General features: G+C 37.0%; 3 protein-coding genes across 6 annotated transcripts; 1 reads left to right on the top strand and 2 right to left on the bottom strand.

Moving 5' to 3' along the window:
* Positions 1–2,438: 2,438 nt before the first annotated feature.
* Positions 2,439–11,699, bottom strand: LOC132124023 (ankyrin repeat domain-containing protein 33B-like). 2 transcript variants are annotated; one of them, XR_009426703.1, is made up of 5 exons: positions 11,177–11,699; positions 6,133–6,262; positions 5,789–5,929; positions 4,007–4,935; positions 2,439–3,892 (listed from the first exon to the last, which is right to left on the bottom strand). XR_009426703.1 is itself a non-coding variant. In XM_059534756.1 (4 exons), exons 1-4 carry the CDS (start codon positions 11,585–11,587, stop codon positions 4,088–4,090), a joined length of 1,530 nt encoding a protein of 509 aa, XP_059390739.1. In that variant the 5' UTR covers positions 11,588–11,699; the 3' UTR covers positions 2,439–4,087. The 2 variants fall into 2 exon arrangements, 1 of the variants encoding a protein (XP_059390739.1); XM_059534756.1 differs by having other exon boundaries at positions 2,439–4,935.
* A 2,695-nt stretch (positions 11,700–14,394) lies between these two features.
* On the bottom strand, positions 14,395–19,267 carry LOC132124111 (ropporin-1-like protein). Of its 3 annotated transcripts, none has more exons than XM_059534944.1 (6): positions 19,128–19,267; positions 17,837–17,973; positions 17,603–17,726; positions 17,352–17,513; positions 16,334–16,509; positions 14,395–14,615 (listed from the first exon to the last, which is right to left on the bottom strand). In XM_059534944.1, exons 2-6 carry the CDS (start codon positions 17,965–17,967, stop codon positions 14,546–14,548), a joined length of 663 nt encoding a protein of 220 aa, XP_059390927.1. In that variant the 5' UTR covers positions 17,968–17,973; positions 19,128–19,267; the 3' UTR covers positions 14,395–14,545. The 3 variants fall into 3 exon arrangements, with proteins under 3 accessions (XP_059390927.1, XP_059390928.1, XP_059390926.1); XM_059534945.1 differs by lacking the exon at positions 19,128–19,267 and adding an exon at positions 18,214–18,367; XM_059534943.1 differs by lacking the exon at positions 19,128–19,267 and adding an exon at positions 18,214–18,358 and having other exon boundaries at positions 17,837–18,003.
* On the top strand, positions 19,146–20,295 carry LOC132124110 (arylamine N-acetyltransferase, pineal gland isozyme NAT-3-like). Its single transcript, XM_059534942.1, has one exon. It carries the CDS (start codon positions 19,146–19,148, stop codon positions 19,992–19,994), a length of 849 nt encoding a protein of 282 aa, XP_059390925.1. The 3' UTR covers positions 19,995–20,295.
* The last annotated feature ends 810 nt before the right edge of the window (positions 20,296–21,105 follow it).

Genomic DNA, 21,105 nt, shown 5'->3' with positions numbered 1-21,105 from the left:
GCACAAGGCTGGAGATCATTATGTCAGGCTGATTGGGTTAGAATGGCAGACTTGACATGTTAAAAGGAGGGTGATGCTTGAAATCATTGTTCTTCCATTGTTAACCATGGTGACCTGCAAAGAAACGCGTGCAGCCATCATTGCATTGCATAAAAATGGCTTCGGAGGCAAGGATATTGTGGCTACTAAGATTGCACCTAAATCAACAATTTATAGGATCATCAAGAACTTCAAGGAAAGAGGTTCAATTCTTGTAAAGAAGGCTTCAGGGCATCCAAGAAAGTCCAGCAAGCACCAGGATCGCCTCCTAAAGAGGATTCAGCTGTGGGATCGGAGTGCCACCAGTGCAGAGCTTGCTCAGGAATGGCAGCAGGCAGGTGTGAGCGCATCTGCACGCACAGTGAGGCGAAGACTTTTGGAAGATGGCCTGGTGTCAAGAAGGGCAGCAAAGAAGCCACTTCTCTCCAAAAAAACATCAGGGACAGTTTGATCTTCTGCAGAAAGTATAGTGAATGGACTGCTGAGGACTGGGGCAAAGTCATATTCTCCGATGAAGCCCCTTTCCGATTGTTTGGGGCATCTGGAAAAAGGCTTGTCCGGAGAAGAAAAGGTGAGCACTACCATCAGTCCTGTGTCATGCCAACAGTAAAGCATCCTGACACCATTCATGTGTGGGGTTGCTTCTCATCCAAGGGAGTGGGCTCACTCACAATTCTGCCCAAAAACACAGCCATGAATAAAGAATGGTACCAAAACAACCTCCAACAGCAACTTCTTCCAACAATCCAACAACAGTTTGGTGAAGAACAATGCATTTTCCAGCACGATGGAGCACTGTGCCATAAGGCAAAAGTGATAACTAAGTGGCTCGGGGACCAGAATGTTGAAATTTTGGGTCCATGGCCTGGAAACTCCCCAGATCTTAATCCCATTGAGAACTGGTGGTCAATCCTCAAGAGGCGGGTGGACAAACAAAAACCCACTAATTCTGACAAACTCCAAGAAGTGATTATGAAAGAATGGGTTGCTATCAGTCAGGATTTGGCCCAGAAGTTGATTGAGAGCATGCCCAGTCGAATTGCAGAGGTCCTGAAAAAGAAGGGCCAACACTGCAAATACTGACTCTTTGCATAAATGTCATGTAATTGTCGATAAAAGCCTTTGAAACGTATGAAGTACTTGTCATTATATTTCAGTACACCACAGAAACAACTGAAACAAAGATCTAAAAGCAGTTCAGCAGCAAACTTTTTGAAAACTAATATTTATGTAATTCTCAAAACTTTTGGCCACGACTGTATGTGTGTGTGTATATATATGTATGTGTATATATATATATATATATATATATATATATATATATGTATATGTGTATATATATACTGAAGAAATTGCAGACATTTAAGGAGATTAAAAAATGAATTTCAATAATATTTGCTTTAAAACAAATCTCATATAGTGTGTGTGTGTGTGTGTGTTAGGAAGAATTCAAGGTTTCAAAACAATGTTTTATGCAATTTTGAGCTGTTCATGACAGTGAACTAAGGTAGAGGAATTCCAGTACTTATGCAAAGGAATTAAAAGAAAAAAAAGAACTTAACCGTTTCCACATCTTTTTTGTCCTATTAAATATTATTGATGAGGTTGGTAAGTATATGCTCTCAGCTCAGCAGGAGAAGTTCATGTATAATCCCACGGCCTACTTTTCATGGTCTGTGAACTAGCAAAGAGTGGCAAAGCCCGTCCGCTTCCTGTTCCGTTCCGTCTCAGCTCATGCAGCGCTGAGCCGACAAACCTAATGCCACTCAGGATTTTCCCCCGTTCTATTCCTCTCTTTCATTATCTCATGTTCTCAAGCTCCCCTCCTGTCCCGCACCGTTTACTTTGTGTCCCGCTCAGGTGTTGATAAGAGCCAGCAGCTGCCGCAGACTTCTGGTTGTTCCCACAGCATGTTCTGGACCCAAAGCAGCAAGACTTCTGCGGTACCTGCAATTAGCACACCAGCTGGCCAAACCTGCTGTTCCTTCTCGGACCAGGTGAGCCTTAAAAGCATGAGTGGCACTTAAACCCTTACGAAATGTCCGGTTTCAGGTCAAGGTTGTACTTTTCCACAGAATGCTATCTGGAAATTGAGCACTGGCTTTGAAGCCAGTTCAGAGTGACCCAAACCCTGGGGTCTATCTGACAGTCAGGCCTTCGCAGTGTATTTGACTTTGATAGGCTATCAGGGCTGCCGCAGATCCCACATCAGTATTTTGGTTCTCCAGCAGAGGGCACTTCATTGTTCTTCATACAATGTTGTCCTGAGGCAAGAGCTGACCTTGCAAGACTGACAAGTCCCTCAGCGTCTGTCAGCTCATGCCAGTGGCCTCAATAGCTTAATAAAGTCTGTGCTTCACCTTTACTCCTCCTCAAAGTTCAACAAATGGGAGTCACACTTTGTTATCATAAAGCAGTTTTTATTCCAAAATCACAATGAGATTGTTCTTCCAAGCATTGCTGGTCAAATACTTTTGGTTAGTTACTTAGTGCAACCTACAGTAGTTTAAACACAGTGTTATTTTAAGATAACAGGGTGACCTGACATTAGGTCAGTGCTGGTCATCACATCTTTATGAAATCAACTGCTTGTGTGTGTTTTGTGTGGTCTGTGTGTTGGACACCGAGGCACAGTGTTGCTGTTGAGATGACGTGATGTTCAGTGAGAAGACATTTCAAACTGATATCACTACAAATTATTTAATTAAACATTGTGTAATTCTGCATATTGAAGCGTTCATACCTGAGATTTGTTGTGATATGAATTTTGGATTAACTGTTTCCAGCTTTGAAGAAACCATAAGGAAGAGTGGGGTAAGCTGTGCCACTTTTAAAGTTTTAGCTGAGAAGGAATGAGTTGGGGAATTTACTAATGTACAGTATTATGTGACACTTATTACTCAGTGTCGCATGATCCTTCAGAAATCATTATAATACGCTGATTTGCTGCTCAAGATTCATTTATTATCAGTGCTGAAGCCTTGATACATATTTTTCCGGATTCTTTGATGAATACAAAGTTCATAAGAAAAGCAATGATTTCTTGTAAATATAAATCTTTTGTTACATTATAAAAGTCTTCACACAGTCACTTCTGATCAATTTAATGCATCCTTGCTACATAAAATTATTAATTTATTTCTATTAATTTCTTTAAAACAAATCTCACTCACCCTAAACAGTAGTGTGAATTATATATATTTTTAAACCTGTATCAAATTGTGCTGGCTTTCATTTGAACTTACATGTAGAACTATTTAATTTGACATGCAGAGAAATGTTTAGTCTTTTTTTTTTTTTAAATGCATCTCTCATCACAGGCAGCTGTGTAAGTTTGGCCCTTGATACACAAAAGCCAATCATTTAGTGTGCAAGCATGACACATCTTACCCCACTCTGGTAGCAAATACCATTTTCTACAATATAATACATTGTTTTTCTTGAACAGTAATAGTTTTTAGAACATGGTCGTTGAAGTAATTAACTTAAAAGTGCTTTAGTAGTTTAAATAAATATTAAAATACACACACAGAAAAAAATCCAATGATATCACTACCTCTTTTTCCATCTTTCATTACTTGCTGGTGATTGTCTGTAGCATTTGTCTTTGAAATGTGTGCAAATACAGGCATGGCGCAGCCAAAAGACCATCAACATCTACAATGTTTATAAAAATAGTTTTAAAATTAGGTATTGAAAAAGTATGTTAAATACATACATTCATAATGCTACTGCTCAATCTGAGACAATGGACAACTCTAAAAGTCAAATAATCTTTTTTTTAAGGATGCAAACAAAGTGGCATCTGGTTTTAGTAGTGTACCCATTTTAGCTGATCTGGTTGGATCTTTTCCTGATGCTCAAACACATGAAATGGAATTAAAGGAGCTGTTCACTTTAAATCATTCATATTTTAAACAGGGTAAATAGGAGTCTTCTTTTAAAAAAAAAAAGAAAGAAAAACAACAACAATAAATAGAATAATTTGGAATCCAATATCAAAATTGCATTTCAAGTATTAAATGGTGAGCAGTATGTTTCCACACACTTATTTCCTTTTGCCCGTAGTGAGTTGTCTCTTCGTTATGGCCTCTAGTCTTTTCCTTTCCGCCTCCTCTGCTTTCTTTCGCTCCTCTTTCAGTTCTTTATATCTCCACTTTGGTATCTGGAGGAACTGGTCATCTTTACAGCTGCTTTTCCGCCGCACTTTCTCCGGCACGTAGGTTGGCGTAGGGGCCTTGGTAATCCTCAGCTTGGGCACCACCAGACCTGGCCTAACGCTGCTCCTCCTCAGCAGGTGTAAGGGCTGCAGACTGGCCCTGCGGATGGCCAGCGAGGAAGACGAGGAGTCATCTGATTGGGCCTGGGGCTGCAGACTTGCTCGACGATCTTTCGATTTGGGCACCAGCAGGATGCGGGAATTCTTAAAGGGACGTTTGTAGTTCTCGAGGCGCTCCGGTCCCAGACTTTTTAGCTGCTCGATTCGTTGTTTTTTAAGTATCTCCGGAACAGAGTAACAGCGTTTTCCAACACAGGGCGGGCTGCCGGGACACACAGTTCGACATGCTGTTGCAATGAACGGGCTCCCCAGCGCTGTTGTCATGCGCACCATGTGATCCAGAACCCCGTCGTCTGAAGCCGCAGTGACATTGCTGATGTCAAAGAACTCACGCAGTGTCTGTGAAATTTTCTGAATGCAGCTTTTGGGCGTCTGAGTTTTGGTAACCAGCGCAGGTAGAAGGGGCCACTCAGACCGATAGGTTTCGCAGAACTGCTCCGCACGCGGCTGCTGCATCAGCCGCGTCATGGCGAACACAGTGTCATAGCGGCTTGTGAAGATGGCCCACTCTCGCGCAGTGAACTTCCTCCCGTTGTCCCTGGCATTTACGTCAGCTCCTGATCAAGAAAACAAATTTTGGCCATAAAAAGGCAGCTTTTGCAATACAACAACAGACACCGCAATGAAGTGTTAAGGCTTGTTTACTACATTCTTGCACTACATGTCTTCTTAAGCCATACAGCATTTAAATCGTTATTCACAGATTTTTAGTGGATAATGATAATATGTATTTTTTAATAAATATGATTTGTCCGAATAATGTTATACATACCATAAAAATTATTTTAGAAATTTTTTTATTAAATAATAATAAAGAATAGTAACAAACATTATAATTAATTAATGATCATAAATAATACATATTTTTTCATAAATTTAGATAAAAGCATAGCAAAAATATAATCAAATATGAAAAAAATATATTAATAATATTTTTGTAATAAGTATTATTCCTATGGCACACATCATGCATAAAATGCGGCTACCCATATCAGAATATAAAAACCACTTAAGATGAAAGCATAGCAAACATTTGATAAAATATGAAAAAATATATATTAATAATAATATTTTTTGTAATAAGTACTTTTATTCCTATGGCACTCATCATACAAAACCTGCAGCTTCACAGGTCACAATATAAAATAAAAATAAAAACTTCAGTAACTTCAGTAGATTTGTATGGCAAGAGCAGAAAGTTTTCCACAGGATGGCATACGAGTGAATAAATAATGATACCTTTTTCAATTCTGGGTGAATTATCCCTTTAAAATCTGTTATAAATCTGTGGTATGATTATGTCCGGAGTGTATCCTTCTCTTGTAGCTAATCACATAACAGCTGCTTTACATTGTAGTGTTTCCAAGCATTTCTGTCAGTCTGTTGTACAGTGATCTGAGGTTTGAGTACCTGCCAGCATCAGGGCTCTGACACATTCCACTCGACCCTGTACAGCAGCTTTCATCAGAGCGGTGAAACCATAGCAGTTCCTCTTCTCGATGTCAAGCCCGGGAAAGTAGTTGAGTAGGTAGTTAGTGATTGTGATATGACCTGCAATTGTTGAGATCAATTATGGAAATGCAGTCAGTTCTAGGGCACTCAGAGGTTCATTTCTAGTAGTATTTGGTAGTTTTCACACTTCATAATTTATACATTCATTTTGAATGTTGAGACACTAGCTACTTAAACGTTTACGGTTATCTAAATGTACATATGTGCAGGTTGTGAATTGGATTGAGGCTGATCACTCTTACCCGCCTGGGCAGCGGTGCTGAGGGCTGTATTGCCCTCATTGTCCTGCCAGTTTACATCCAGGTCAGGACACTGGGAGAGAGCAGTCACCACATCCACATACCCTTGGTAGCATGCCACTATTAGTCCAGTCTGCAAAGTCAACACACACAAGGCGTTACTGTCAAGAAGTTTCCACCCTGGCCAAGAACATTGAGTGGAACTAGCAGTTGGCAAATATGAGGAAAACAGTCTCAAATAGTATAGTTGGGTATTGATACAGATTTTCTTCCCGTTTTGATTTAGATATATATATAGTACAGTAAATCTCTCAACTCTAAAGCTGTAAACTACACTAAGAACCCTGTAGGTAATGACATTTCTATAATATTACAGGTTAAATACAAATATAATGAATATGTAGCACAGTGCATATATTTAACAAAATGTTCCTCTCCAGAGTTCATTTTTCTAGCTAACTATCTACTTATGGACATTGAATGGCTTCTCTGAGGTAAATATAAGATTAGATGATGACACATTGTTTACAATTGTTTTACCGATATCTATCTGCAATTAAAACACAGATTTTTAGCAATTACAAGAAACATGATATATTTCTGTAAGTTGTAGTGTTTCTCTCCACAAGCTGCTTCTTTAACTGACGCGGCTACAGCGGTCTGCCACATTAAAGAGATTTATTAATTACATTTCACAATAAAACTGAAAGAATTTGAGACCTGAGACTTTGTTTAGTGCAATTACCAGACGGGAGCTTGTGTTCAAGCATCAACAGGAAACCGCATCGACTTAAAGGTTGTTTTTCAGATTTAAGAATTAATTTATCAAACGGTGAACGTTTAAAACTGATTAAATTATATTTTCAACCTAGCCCTATCAGTTAGATAACTGAAAGACAGCAAGTTAACCTCTTTTTACTAGGGGTGTGATTATTTGGGGAGCGAAACGATTCAAGTATGATTTTTTGCTAAATTTACGTGTAAACAGTAACAGTGGAATATAGTGTCAGTAGTATCTCAAATAAAGCCAGGACAAGCTAATTTTACATGGCTATAACAATAAGAGAGATGCTTCCAGTTGCTGCACATCAGATGATGGTGAAAGTGTGTGTTTAAGGTGGCATATATCATTTTATTGATGTTTAACATACAGACACATTAGTAGGTCAGTTTCCAGCTGTAAAAACTGTGGCTCTGTGAATAAAAATCCTGTCATTCTTTACTCAAGCTTCTCTTTTTCAAACACTGACAGCATTTATTGATCATGTCAGAAAAATCATTTTGTAAGCAATTGGCTAAAATTGTCATTTTCAGTGAAACTAGAAAAACAGATCAATTCAGTTTGCAAATGAATCTCTCTAGTGAGAATCTTTCTTGTGTTCAACTGAGTGATTCAATGCCCAGTCACAGCAGTTCCCGAGATAATAGCTCACTGGAAGGATTGGTTTTCTGTGAATAAATGCTTCCATTTAAGTCCAGTCATTATGCAAAAGTATCATATTTCAAGTATTTTGCATAAAGTGTTTAGTATCACTGTCATGAAGACACAACATAGACTGTATAAAATATTTTTTTTAAGACATGAAAATTTCATTTAGGGCACAACCTGTTTCTCTTAGCCTGCCTCTTTTTATCAAATATACTCAGGTTGGTTTTAATACAAATGTAGACATGTGCTGGGGTAATCTGTGGCCTGGATGATTCTTAAAATAGAAAGGATTAGCCTTGTGAGCCACTGAATGAAAAAGGAGTTACAGGATTTGTCCTCCAGTTCAGCTTTGACAATAAAGACAAAACAGAGCGTCTATGATACGTCTAGAAAAAGAACAGAACTGCTTGCTTTGCATATCATATGTGTGAGTGTGAAATGCAAAGTACTTTATTATGCACTAAAACTAAACATCAGTAGTATTACGTTTACTCTGAACATTAGATTACTTTTTGTGCGCCACTAGAAGTTTTTAGACATTTTTAGGGTGAATAGTAATATGTGTCAGACTGGTAGGACAAACCCTGAAACAGGCTGGCCTGAAAAAGTGTGACAGGAGCAAGCTGGCCTGGATTTGATCATTTAATGTCAGTCTGGCTGTGAAGTATTGGAGTCCAAGAAAACAGGTCAGTGGGTAACAAACATCCATCCACAGATGTTCTGTCGGTGACTTGAAATTACATCAACGCCTGGCTCAAATTGATCCTAACAATCAACTGGAAAGCACTACCTGCACAGCAGTCTGTAAATAAAATGCCTTGAATCTGACCATGGAATTTTGTCAGTTAAGCTGGCTGAATTTACTTCCCAGCTAGGATCAGTGTTGTAGTTTCCTAACTTTCCAAACTCCTAGCAATAGTAGTTGCACAGTAAACAGGATGTTAGGGGTCATGAGTATGAATGAAAGTAATGGAAAGTACAGATTGGCTTGAAAATGCAGATGTTATGCATCCTGTAATGATATTAACAGTTCATTCTCAAGAGGCCTTTGAATCAACAGAATAATATATTTGTCTGATGCTTTGCAACGTAAGACTGGCGATATTAATTAATGAAGTACTGACATGTATTATGACATTAAAGACATAACATGTTATACAGCAATTAGTTCTTTTCCACAAATGTGTGATGTTCCAACAGTTCTGGGATGTTTTACTGTGGGCTTTGCAGCCTTTTAGTGCTAAGGTGTAAGCTTAGAAGAAATTTCTGCATAGTGTAATGCTGTTAATAAGAACATAAGTCACTTTTTAGCAGTTGCCTTTATGTGAGTTTGCTTAATTAAGTATGACAACAAAAATATAGTAAAGATAATAATATTCTGAAATATTTTACAATTTAAAACAACTGTTTTCAATTTTAAAATGCATGTATTCCTTTGATGGAAAGTATTAATATTCAGCAGCCAATGTAAAATGTCAAATGATTCTTCAGGAATTATTATAATATGCTGATTTGTTGCCCAAATTATTATTGGTTCAGTTAATAATAATGTTTCTTCTTCTTATTATTATTATTATATATGTTGAAAACATATTTTTGCTATTTTAAACAGTGATACATTTTTTTAAACAATTGCAATATTTTGTAACATATAATGTCTTAACTGTCACTTTTGATCGACTGTATTCTTGCTGAAGTATTAATTTCTTCAAGGAAAAAAAAAACTTTCTTACACCAAACTCTTGGTGCATCACAGTTTCCACAAATCCTTCCTCACGGTCAGAAATGTTTAAGCACCAAATCAGCATACAGTATTAGAATGATTTCTGAAGGAGTAATGGCAGCTGAAAATTGAGCTTTGCATCACAGGAATAAATTATATTTTTAAATTGCATTCAAATGGAGGCAATTATTCAAATTTGCATGTCACAATATTTAGTTTTTTTACTGTATTTTTTGTCAAGTCATTTGGCCCAGGAAGAAAAGTAATGCTCGCTGACTAATGACCACATTTACAGCAATACCCCATGCAGAGATGGTCTCAAATGAACAGAGCACATGCTGGAACTATTAGTGGGAAAATCCTGTGCCTGTTGCTCTGAACTGACCAGTAGAAGAGTGATGAGAGATGAGATAAGAGATGCGCCTGTGTGAAGGGAAGCTCTTGAGGTTCCTCAGAGGAATTCTAAAGTCTCATCCCAACACAGCTCTCTCTGTTAAGCTACCAGGAATGGATCATGCCATCATATCAGCGCTCCTTATTTATTTTAAGTTTTTAAAACACATTCTCTTGAATATAAGCTTTTAAGTTGAAATATGATACATTGTGAACTGTGGAGGCCTCAAGCTCTGGGAGGTGATGTCATTTGGGGAATCATTTTTTGGGGGAATGACCAGGTTTGTGCTAGAAAGTGAATGTGCAAGAGGCTTTTTCTTGTGACTGTGGAACTCCATTATTAAACCCTCAAGGCCTTCAAATTATTTGTGCATTACTCGTATACACTTTGCACAATGTGTTTCGCATTTAGCTTTTATATAATGTAATTATCCCACCACACATGCCTTAGAGGTCACAGCAGTCTGCCAGAATCAACCCTGAAACTTTTGTTTGATTTTCATGTAAAAGCGATTGTCTATCTGACTTTATTACATTTGCAATCATTTTGTTACTGGAATATTATAAATCTACCACATTCACACCACGATATGTATAAGAAGTGTTGTGTTTTGTTGGATCAGCGTGTTAACAAACACAATGCTTTTGTTGGGGCAGTGTGAATCAGCCTTAATGCAAGTTATTGTGACTATCACAATTAAACAAGGTAAGAATGAAGATAGATGGTTGAGACTTTAAATAAACAATGTGGTCAGCCTTTGCAGCCTCCATGTTTTACTACAAATAAGAAATGACATCTTGTTCTCCAAGCCTATTTAAAAAAAAAAAAAATCCTACAAATAATAATAAAATGTTACAATTTAAGTGAAGTGTGGCCCAGTATGATGACCAATACTCTGAATGTGTGCTCTGCATTCACAAATAAATTCAGACATGTTCAAACAAGTTCTCAGTTTAGAATCGATGAGCTGTTAAATTGATAGTTGTTAAATTTCGCTGTTAATTTATTGACCCTCAGGCCATCCAAGGTAAAGGTGTTTCTCCAGAAGACCAGTGAAGAAGATTTTTAGCTAAAATTAGTCACGTTGAGATTAAAAAAGTATATCAGGCAACACGAAATACAATATACTCTGACAATATATGATTGGTCTGTGGAAGAAACTGAACATTATTTAAAACATAAACCTGTAATTTACCTGTAATCCATCGCCTCAGGCAAACGGTCGTTAATTGACCGGGTGTTAATTTTGTGTTGCCTGATATACTTCTTTGCCATCGACTTTCATTTTATGAATCAACTTTCATTTAAAAATCATCTTTAACGTTACTCCTCTACTGAAGAAAAGTCACCTACATCTTGGATAGCCTGAGGTTGAGTGAATTAACTGTAACATAGCATATGATATAGCATAGAATGCTCACTGTAATCAATGTATAACAATACTTAATACTTAATTATACATTCAATATGTGTCTGATATTCCTAAACTAGCCTTACTTACTCTTTTGTTTTTGTCCGTCTCCTGGACGTCCTCCTCCGTAACACCTTGTCTAATCATGAGTTTCACTATAAGCGCGTTGTTGTTGCAGCACGCTTGGAAAAAGGACAGCGGAGCGGGACTCTCCGGGGAAGAGGTTCTCTCGGAGTCAAAGAAGTCATCGTCCGGTGGATAGAAGGAGTCATCTGAGACGATACTCCTGGTATCCGGCAGTTCAGAGAAGTCATCCAACTCCTCGAAGTCCTCATCCAACTCAACCGAGCCAAGATATGCATCATAATCGTCATCGCCCGCGCGATCGGGTGATTCCTCAAAGATAGTGGGACAGATCTGGGCGCTTTTAGCATGTTTAAGTGGTTTAACCTTTCCTGGAGATGATCCTCCGCCATCCCTTCTGTCCGTTAACAGAACCATTTAACCCAAATAGGATAAAATCCTCAAGTCATGCGGATCACACACCTCCTGCTTTTCTTCGGCTGCATTTAGGTAGCGTAACGTTACGTTAAAATCATAGATACCAAACGAGCAAAAATGCTATTTTAAAAAGCGTTTAAAATCCAAAATGAGGTTCAAATCTTCTTTTGGGTATCCGCGACTTCATTTCCCCCCACTGATAGACAGCATGTGTAATTTGTGTCCATGTAACAATAACGTAGTGTAGTTTTATCAGCTCATTTTGATAACTGCTCTCTCTGTAACGCCACTGTCAGTGTAGTGTTCATCAGCAGCACGAGGCGACGATCAGAAACCGAAAACTCCCGACAATGTGTATTTGCAGTTCCATGTAAAGTGAAAGTCTTCGGAATGTCGCAATTTGTTTCCTGGAGAAACTTTTCAGATATTGTGATGTTCCAAACAAACAGCACTGAAGGGTGGACAGAAGATAAGAGAGGAATAGACGCGTGAGCTTCAAAACTCTGTCTCAGTAATCCGACTAGATGCTCTTCTCTCTCTCTCTCTCTCTCTCTCTCTCTCTCTCTCACACACACTACTTTTTCCCTCCCTCTATTTTTGCATATATGGGACAATTTCTTCTTCCCTAAACTATCAGTTATTGAAAAATACACTAAATTACTAATATTTAAAAGTACATTCAACACTTTTCTCACATGAAAAGTGAATTTATTTTATTATTATAAGCTACAGTGAAAGACTGAAACATTTTGGAAATAATTTTTTCTGCCTTTTATAAAATGTATATTTAAGAATTTTATTTATAATTTATATATGTTGCCTTTAATAAAATGTTTATATATTAAACATATAAATCGTCTTAATTAAAATGTTTTAATCTGTTTTTTGTATGAACTATAGTAAACACAAAGCTGCTGAAACTTGCTCTTTCTGGAAAGTACAAAGTTTTGTTTGCCATCATCACGGGTTTTTTCTCTGCTCACAGTGCTTGTGCCTGTGTTGGGGATGTCCCCGTGTGACAGTAGTACTCTACCAGAGTAATTAATCAACTTTCCGACACTTGTGGTTCTTTTTTTAGACTTCAGATATAACAAAACCTTAGATGGTGTTAGTCATCTCAGCTTTCTTCGATACAGTTCTTTATAAAATGATGTCAATCACATTTCAATTCTGAAAACAAGCACAGCACTTTCATTTTCAGATTTACATCTTTTTTAGGAAAGTTACACCACACAAACGTTGTGTGCTAATATGTGTGCTCTTTTACAAGCTAAAGCTTTTCCCACAATCCTCAGACACAATCCCTCCCATTTCCTTGGAGTTCTAATATAAGTGCTAATTGCTGTGACTAATGAGTGAGTCATTTAGCCCCGAAACAGCTAGGAGCTTGTGCTCCGTCCCCTTAACTTGCAGCTGTGATCTTATCAGTCAAACATACATACAGTGCAGCAGTCCAAACCACTTTGCATGCTTGTGTTCGACCGTTACACATCTGCTATAGAGGAAGTACTGTTTGTTTTAAAAACAAGTAAACTGTACTGCCAAAAATGAGTCATTATCTAACTGCCAACTGAGTTATAAAATTGACAGCATTTGTGGCATAATGCTGATTACCAAAAAAAATATATAATAATATTAATTCCACTTTTCCTTCTGTTAAATAAATAAATTCATTAAAAAATCTGGGTTACAGTGAGGCACTTACAATGGAGGTAAATGAGGCCTATCCATAAACAAAATACTCTCTGTTTCAGTATTATATCCACAAGATATGAACGGCATGAACATTAACATGATTTTATTTGGGGGGGGTATTAACCTTTTCTTTAAAGTTATATTACATTTTATAACTTCCAATTTTAACAACCAAACACCACAAAACTTAAACCCCCAAAATAGTTGTTAAAAAACATGATTAAAATAGCTTTACAGCTCAAATAATAAACCAGTTTCAACAGAAGCATGAAGCTAAGTGCTAATAGGTCAGGGGGTTTTATAACCAACTGTCATCTCTCTTAGAAATGATAGATGCCATGCTGCTCCCTGGCTACTTCGGCTTAGACAATTACATTAGCTCAGCACTCTGGCCTGATTAGGTTAATAAAGCCTCAGAAGCTGATCAAGAAGAGAGAACTTCATGCTGAGTAAAGTTTACATGGTATCTACTCTAAATCATTCAAAAGCACTTAAAATAGATCATTGACCAGCAAGCTTTGATATTAAGATGATGTCTGTATCAAACAACGATTTTTGAGTCGCTTTCTAATTCACACCAGTTTTTAGATTGTTATGCTTGCTGAAAATATTTTTTCATAAAAAAGCTAATGGGACTGTATCATCATTCAGAAAAGGCTGTCAATCTAAAATTAGCTTTATTACTGATGGGTCAATCAGTTCAGTTCATTTTGGTTCCAAATTAGTGCACAGCCTCTTTCAATCTTCAAAAGGGCAATTAATCAGACTAACTGGGAGACTGGTGCCTGCTGATGTGCCACTGCTTCTCTAAAACACAAGACAAATGTGCAATACAATGCAAGGAAAAAAATCTGATTTTGTAGTTCAGGTCTGTATAAAAATATTAGGTGTGAGTCTTTGAAGTACATATAGAATATGGTTTCTTTTTTAAATAGAAGCGCATGAAAAACACAGTAAGTGAGGTTTTGAAACCCCCAACCTATAGTATTAATGGGAAAACTGTAAATTGCAATCAAAACTGAAAGTTCATCATGCTTCCATAAGCACCTAATATTCCAGTAGCCTTGTTTTGTCTTCTTTCACTTTTGCAACATTATTCCAGGGAAGCTAGATTTGAGATTCAAGGATTTATTTGGATGAAATAATCAAATCCCTTCATAATATACAGGATAAAGAGGGCAAACACAAGACACAGTAACTAGGATCAATAGTTTTCAAGCGTGTTGTGAGATATCACCACCTGAGGACCATTTGTACTGGATTTTACTCAGGTTTCTCAGCGCTACGGAGGCTTGTCAAATTTGACGGTTGCACCATCCCTCCTTGGCATTTTCTGAAAGCAGGAAAAACAAAGTTTCCAATTAAATGTCTACAAATGGCATGTGTAATCTAGTTTTTCATCATGACAGGAGATTGCTGCATCCAAGTTTACTTGCTTTTTAATCGTTTACTAACATCCTCTTTTCTATTCTCTCTTACTTTCAGTTGCTTTAGACTTATCATCATTATTCTAAAACACACACTGGTGATATTTCTTTACTCTTGCTTCTGCGTCTCTAATATTGACTCACTTTGCTTCCAAACATTTGCATATCCACAGAAATGAACTGCTTTTTTCTTCTAGAGATCCTGTTTCTAGAAATACTAAGAGATATTAGTGTTTGTTTGACAATGTAATAGAGATCAGTAAATATGATAAGAATCAGCTTTCAAGAATTCTTATGAATTGGAGTTGAATTTTTAGTTGTCTCATTACCTTGATGATCTGAGCTTCTTCATGTAACTTTTACTTTGCTTCTGTGTTTGTTGAGAGTTAAACAAAATAACACATGCAAAGCAGCAGAAAAAACGTCTCTGTTTTCTTGTTGTTATGGTGACATACGTTTTTTTAAGACTTAAAGGGGCAATGTACCCAAAAAAAATTTAATTCCTCATATTCATGTCATTCCAAACCTGTGTGACTTTCTTTCTTCTGTTAAACACAAAATATGATCTTTTGAAAAATCAACTGTGTTTTGATACAGTTAAAAGCATCTTTTAGTTTTTTTTATTTGAATACATTTTCGTTTTTGGATGAACTATGCCATTAAATAACATTTTTGTTTAAGAAATTATCTAATTATATTATGGACATTTTAATTGAGCTATTTTTCATACTTGCAGTTCCTATCTAGTACACTATAATAACTGGGACAGCCCATGTCCATTTTTTTAAATAAGTACAAAGCACCTACTGATGTACTGTCTGCATTGAATTAAATAAGACAAAAAAATGTTTGTACTTAAAAATTACAAAGAGGTTGATGGTTGATTTAGAATGTCATAAAGTCTGTTCATTAATTGCTATCAAGACTAAATAGTTAAAAACATTTAGCTAAAATAGAATACAGGGAATAAAATCATGTTTCTTTTTAAATGCAACTTATAAAGCTGATTGCTGTTGATGTGCTGGTAAAGTATAACAACAAAACCACCCACAAAACACAGATTCTTACTAGTGCAATGATAATTTCTGGTATTGTTTCTGCAGTTATAGACTGAATAGTATAAAGTTTAAAGAAAATAATGGTGCAGATTTTTTTCGGTTCTAAGAAAGAAACAACAGGCAGCTTTATATTTTCACATTCAAATTCATTTTCAAATTCTAACAAAAAAGTCTTGAAGGTGCCTCAAGGAGCAATGTCAAGGCAATTAATTTTATTCCTTATCATTTGTCCTCCTAAAAGACCTCTTTGGCAACAAAGGTAAAACAGAAAAGAAATTGTCACCTTCAAAAATGTGTCTAATTCGTTCAATAAAGCCTCTTATTGCTCATTTTGTCCCAAACGACCTGCTGTCAGAGTGACTGCGTCTTTCACATTTTTACTCTACAATTGGGCACCTACAATCTTACCATTTTTTGTGTGTGTTTTTCCAGGGCCATTAAACTAGTAGCATTAAAAATAATACTTTAAATTTGTTTTAAGACTTTAAGACAGTGTTTTACGGTAAGTTAAGCTGAATGCATTTGTGTGTGTGTGTGTGTGTGTGTGTGTGTGTGTGTGTACTCACGCATACTCCTCTAAACTATGCAAGAAGCTATCAATCTGTTCTTTAGGAATTTCTCCATCCAGATGGGCCAAGTATGTGTACAGACCCTGAAACGTGTCAAAAGGAATCTGGGCTGCACCACTCTGGGGGTCCTCTGTGAGTATTTCACATGCATATTTCAAAGCACTTGTGATGGTCTGTGGGAACAGTACAACAGTACATTCTTTCAAAACAATGCAAACTTTGAATGAATTGCACCTATAATTGTGTGTATCATTGTCTTTGTGAATCTCAAGTTATTTTCCAACACCTTGCAATTGGAAACAATTTAAAATCCAACACTGCCATCTAGAGCCAGTTAGTAGAATTACATTTATAACATCTCAAATAAAGCCAACTCCACACAATATAAAGGAATAGTTCGCCCAAAAATTATATATATATATATACTGAAAATTTCCTCACCCCTTTAGTCCATCCAAGATTTTGATGAGTGTGTTTTTCATCAGAACAGATTTGGATCGATTTAGCATTACATTACTTGCACACCAGTGGATCCTCTGCAGTGAATGGGTGCCATCAGAATGAGAAAAGCTGATAAAAACACAAGTAACCAGCATGGCTAAAGTCCATCATTTAATGTCTTGTGAGATGAAAAGCTGCATATTTTAAATATACAAATCCATCATTAAGGCATTTTAACTTCAACCCGTTGATTCCATAACTCCATAATTATGGATTATAAACTCATGTTTTGGCCATAAATTATGGTTTAAATGGCTTAGTCCCACTGGAGTCCCCCAGAATACTTGTGGATTACTGTAATGTTTTTTTTCAGCTGTTTGAACTCTAATTCTGATGGCGCCCATTCACTGCAGAGGATCTATTGGTGAGCAAGTGATGTAATCCAAAATTTCTCTTCCGATGATGAAACAAACTCTTCTACATCTTGGATGGTTAATCCAGTTCATTTCCAACAAATTCTAGTTTTCTGGATGAATAATTCATTTAATGTACTGTTAAATACACAGCCACTCACCCCACCCAAAGCACTGCATCCTAAAGCAAAAAACTGCATCCAATTGATATTTTCACTGAAGCTGCCAAGAGCTAGGATTGTGTCAAGCTGTTCAATAGGTAAGCACAGGCCTTTCCACTTCTGAAGAAGCTCCTCTTTTGTAATCATTTCTTTTGGTGCGAACTATGGGTGAGAGAAAAGTCATTCATATTCACAAATATATATCTGCTGTTCTGTGTGTAAACATACAAGAGAGGTACAGTGACTCACACCTGTTGATGAAGGATCTTTAGAAGGCCTGGTGTAAGCCCTGTGTCTGTTTTCTGAGTTGCCACTGGCATTTCCAGCCTCTCTTTGACTGGTAGGTCCTGACCTTTTGATAATGCTGAAAAATAGCTGAAAGAGAAAGAAGTTTTATTGTTGTTATTTATCTTTATTATATTTCCATTGCAATATAAAGCATACATTATATATAATGCCACGCTTCTTCAAAAAGCAACACTTACTCAGCTGCCCATTGCAGCACATCATGTGGCTGTGTCTTGATTGCAGCTTTAGTGAACTGCTTTAAAATATCCGGCAGCTCTGGAGGGATGTTGATCTGCTGGGAGCAGTACATCGTCTCAGGAGGAGGCATCACTTGCTTGTATTTTAAAATAATGACAGGGAGAAGCTGAACACAAAAGAGCACCAAAGGGACATTGGGAAGTCAGAATATCATTCAATACATGCAATACGAAAAATAGCTCAGTCGGCATCTTTTCCAGAGCTACACACTAATACATGACTAAAAATTGCGTTACTTTAAATTTGCTACTACACCACAGGCTTGCTTTCATGTTGAGCTAAATAGCATCTAATCTAAACACACAAAATAACCTACCGTTTTAGAGTTATCTTAAATACAGAGTTCTAATGAAGTCCTTCTTTGTAAATATGGCCTAATATAAATGTGTACTATATGTATACTATAGTGTAATATTAACTATTTTGTCATCTTATTAGACAGCAGAGTTGCACCTCTTTGTTTTTCATAGCAACGGTTTGTTTGTAAGCATCGCATAGAAACCAAAAAGTCCTCCGAGATCTGATTGGCCAATGCCAGCAAAGAGGGCGTAAACGGGCGCTTTTTGTTGCCATGTCCATTTATTTTAATTCGCTTGTTTTGTTTTGTTTTTTTTTCGCGTATAAATGTGAATTATTTAATTAATAATCATAATAAATAAATAAAAGGCTTTGGTTTTACTATTGCTTGGCTTATCATCCAATGATGCGCTAACCTGATGCTTTTGCTTAAGAGATATTTTAATCGATGCAGACTGTGTGAAAAATTATTCATGTTAATTAAATTGTTAATATTTTGTGTAAGAATGGGTTCAGCCTCACATCATTATCGTTTTATATAATATTTCCAAAACAATCGCTTATTTTGGTTGTTTTGTTTTAACTGAGTTGTTTTCTCTCGTGATATCTGGCAACACTTCAAAGCGGAACTGTTCTGTTAACGTCTACATTGGTTTAAAATCAACTTTTTTTCATTTAGTATATTTGCAATATAATTTTAACCGTCTTCTACAAACATAGCAAACTGTTATAGAAGGATTGATGAGATCGTTTCATGTCCTTATACATTTTTTATGAGACAACTGGACTTCCGAGAAAGTACAGCCCAGGTTTACAGCCTATGCAAACTTGCAAAGTGAAAACTTGCCGTGTAAAGGTAGCCTACATGTTGCTTGCTCTTGGTAGCTGTGGTCAGCAGGGTACAGTTTTCTTAGCTTAACTAACGTTACATACCTGAGGTCTTTGCAAAACATGGATGTTGAAAAGTATTTGGCACGTATCGGCTGTTCGGGACCATGTCTTCCGACATTGGAGACATTGCGATACGTTCACCTAAATCACTTAATGACAGTCCCCTTTGAGAATCTCACCATACATATCGGAGAGCGGGTCAGGCTCGAGTTGCCACTTTTATATGAAAAAATCGTCGTCATGCGCCGTGGAGGATTCTGCTATGAGAACAATGGGCTCTTCTCGTGGCTTCTGTCTCAGATGGGCTTCGACGTGACTGTTCTCTCCGCACAGGTCAGGAATCGGTTCACCGGTGCTTACGGACCTCCGTTTGACCACTTCATCATGATGGTCAAGCTGGATGGACACAGATGGCTCTGTGATGTAGGGTTTGGATCTGGATTCCAGCTCCCCCTCTCTCTTGAGACCGACAGTCCTCAAGTCCAGAGCCACGGAGTGTATCGCCTCAGATCTCAGGGAAACTTCATTTTCATGGAAATGAAATCTGTGACTGAAGTATCAGGGGTTGGAGAAGAATGTTGGACGGAACTGTACAAATTCACTCTGGAGCCGCGTGAAAGAGATGACTTCAGAACCATGTGTGGTTACCATCAGAGTTCTGCTAGCTCGATTTTCTTCTGCAAGTCTCTCTGTTCACTCTTACTTCCCACTGGAAGAATCACAATCATGGGCCGCAGGTTGATTATAACCAGTCTGTCCTCAGTGGAGGGACAACAAGCTACAAAAACCACTACAGATCTTTCAGATGGAGAAATCACAGAGTTGTTGAGAGAAAAGTTTGAAATTGTTCTTCATTCTCCACTCACTCCAAAAGATGTTGAGATTGTACCACCACCAGTTACTTATTGATTGTTTGTTAGGTCCCTCTTGATTTTTAAGTATGTCTAGATTTTTGTTCTCTCCATTAAACACACAAGGAAGAAATATTAAATTACAAATGAAATCACTTTGTACTCTAGTTCTTGTAAGCAGTTACTCAGGCCATGAATTGTAATTATTTATAGGTCTGCAGATTAAGCTGTTAGCTTTGAAGTGCCTTTTCCAATTAGTAAAATGATTTTAAGTACATTTATCTTTAAGCGTCAGACAAATTATGTATTTAAGTGTTAATAAAGTAATAACATTTTGAATTAAAATGAAGTTACTGAAATTTTGTTGATGTGTTAAGAAAATGCATGCAATCCCACATGAATGTACACTGCAGCAGTAAGCATTTGGAGCAGCCTGAAAAAGAAAGCTATAACTTAAAAGCATTTTAATTAAGGATTAAAATATTATTTAAACTGAGAAATGGTTGTGACGTGGGTCATCCCTAGTCCCTGAACACTGGAGCTTCGGGACGGCTCACTCTTTAGAAGACATTTTCAGGAGATTCTCCTTATCGATCCTGAAAAGTCAAAATGCATACTGCTGCACCGATTCTTCACCGCTGTCTGCAGGTGGAAACAGAACTGTTTATGGTTGCATCTAGATGTGCAATGCATAAAATCATTTAAAGACAACATTTCTGTGGTCTAGTATTTTGAGTTTGAAACTACTTGCTTATACTAATTTTGTGTCAGGAATAACACAGTTTTGTATCCATGTTTGTCTTTAATGATGCTATCTGCACATACAACAAATGTAAACAGGATGACTTACAGCATTGAGGGTTTACAGGATTTCAGATCCAATTCCAAAACCTGTGAGGCATGAAACTGTTCAAGGGAATTTAGAAAAACACCTAGTTTCATAAAATAAACCTTAATAACACAACCTTACCTCTGTAATCTTTTATTACATAAAAATCTTCAAGGTACAGCAGTTTGCCAATCCAGGGTCAGATAAGTGAAATAGAACATGGCAAATCCAATATAACTCAATAACTCAAATAACTCAAATAACTCAACGAATAGCGTTGATATATATGAATAACGTTTATATGATTTTAGATTCTTAAACACATTTCCGATATTTCGAT

The sequence above is a fragment of the Carassius carassius genome, chromosome 42 (genome assembly GCF_963082965.1).
Source record: "Carassius carassius chromosome 42, fCarCar2.1, whole genome shotgun sequence".
Taxonomy (NCBI): domain Eukaryota; kingdom Metazoa; phylum Chordata; class Actinopteri; order Cypriniformes; family Cyprinidae; genus Carassius; species Carassius carassius.
Note: the sequence above shows the minus strand (reverse complement) of the source record. Positions and strands in the feature narration are given on the sequence as shown.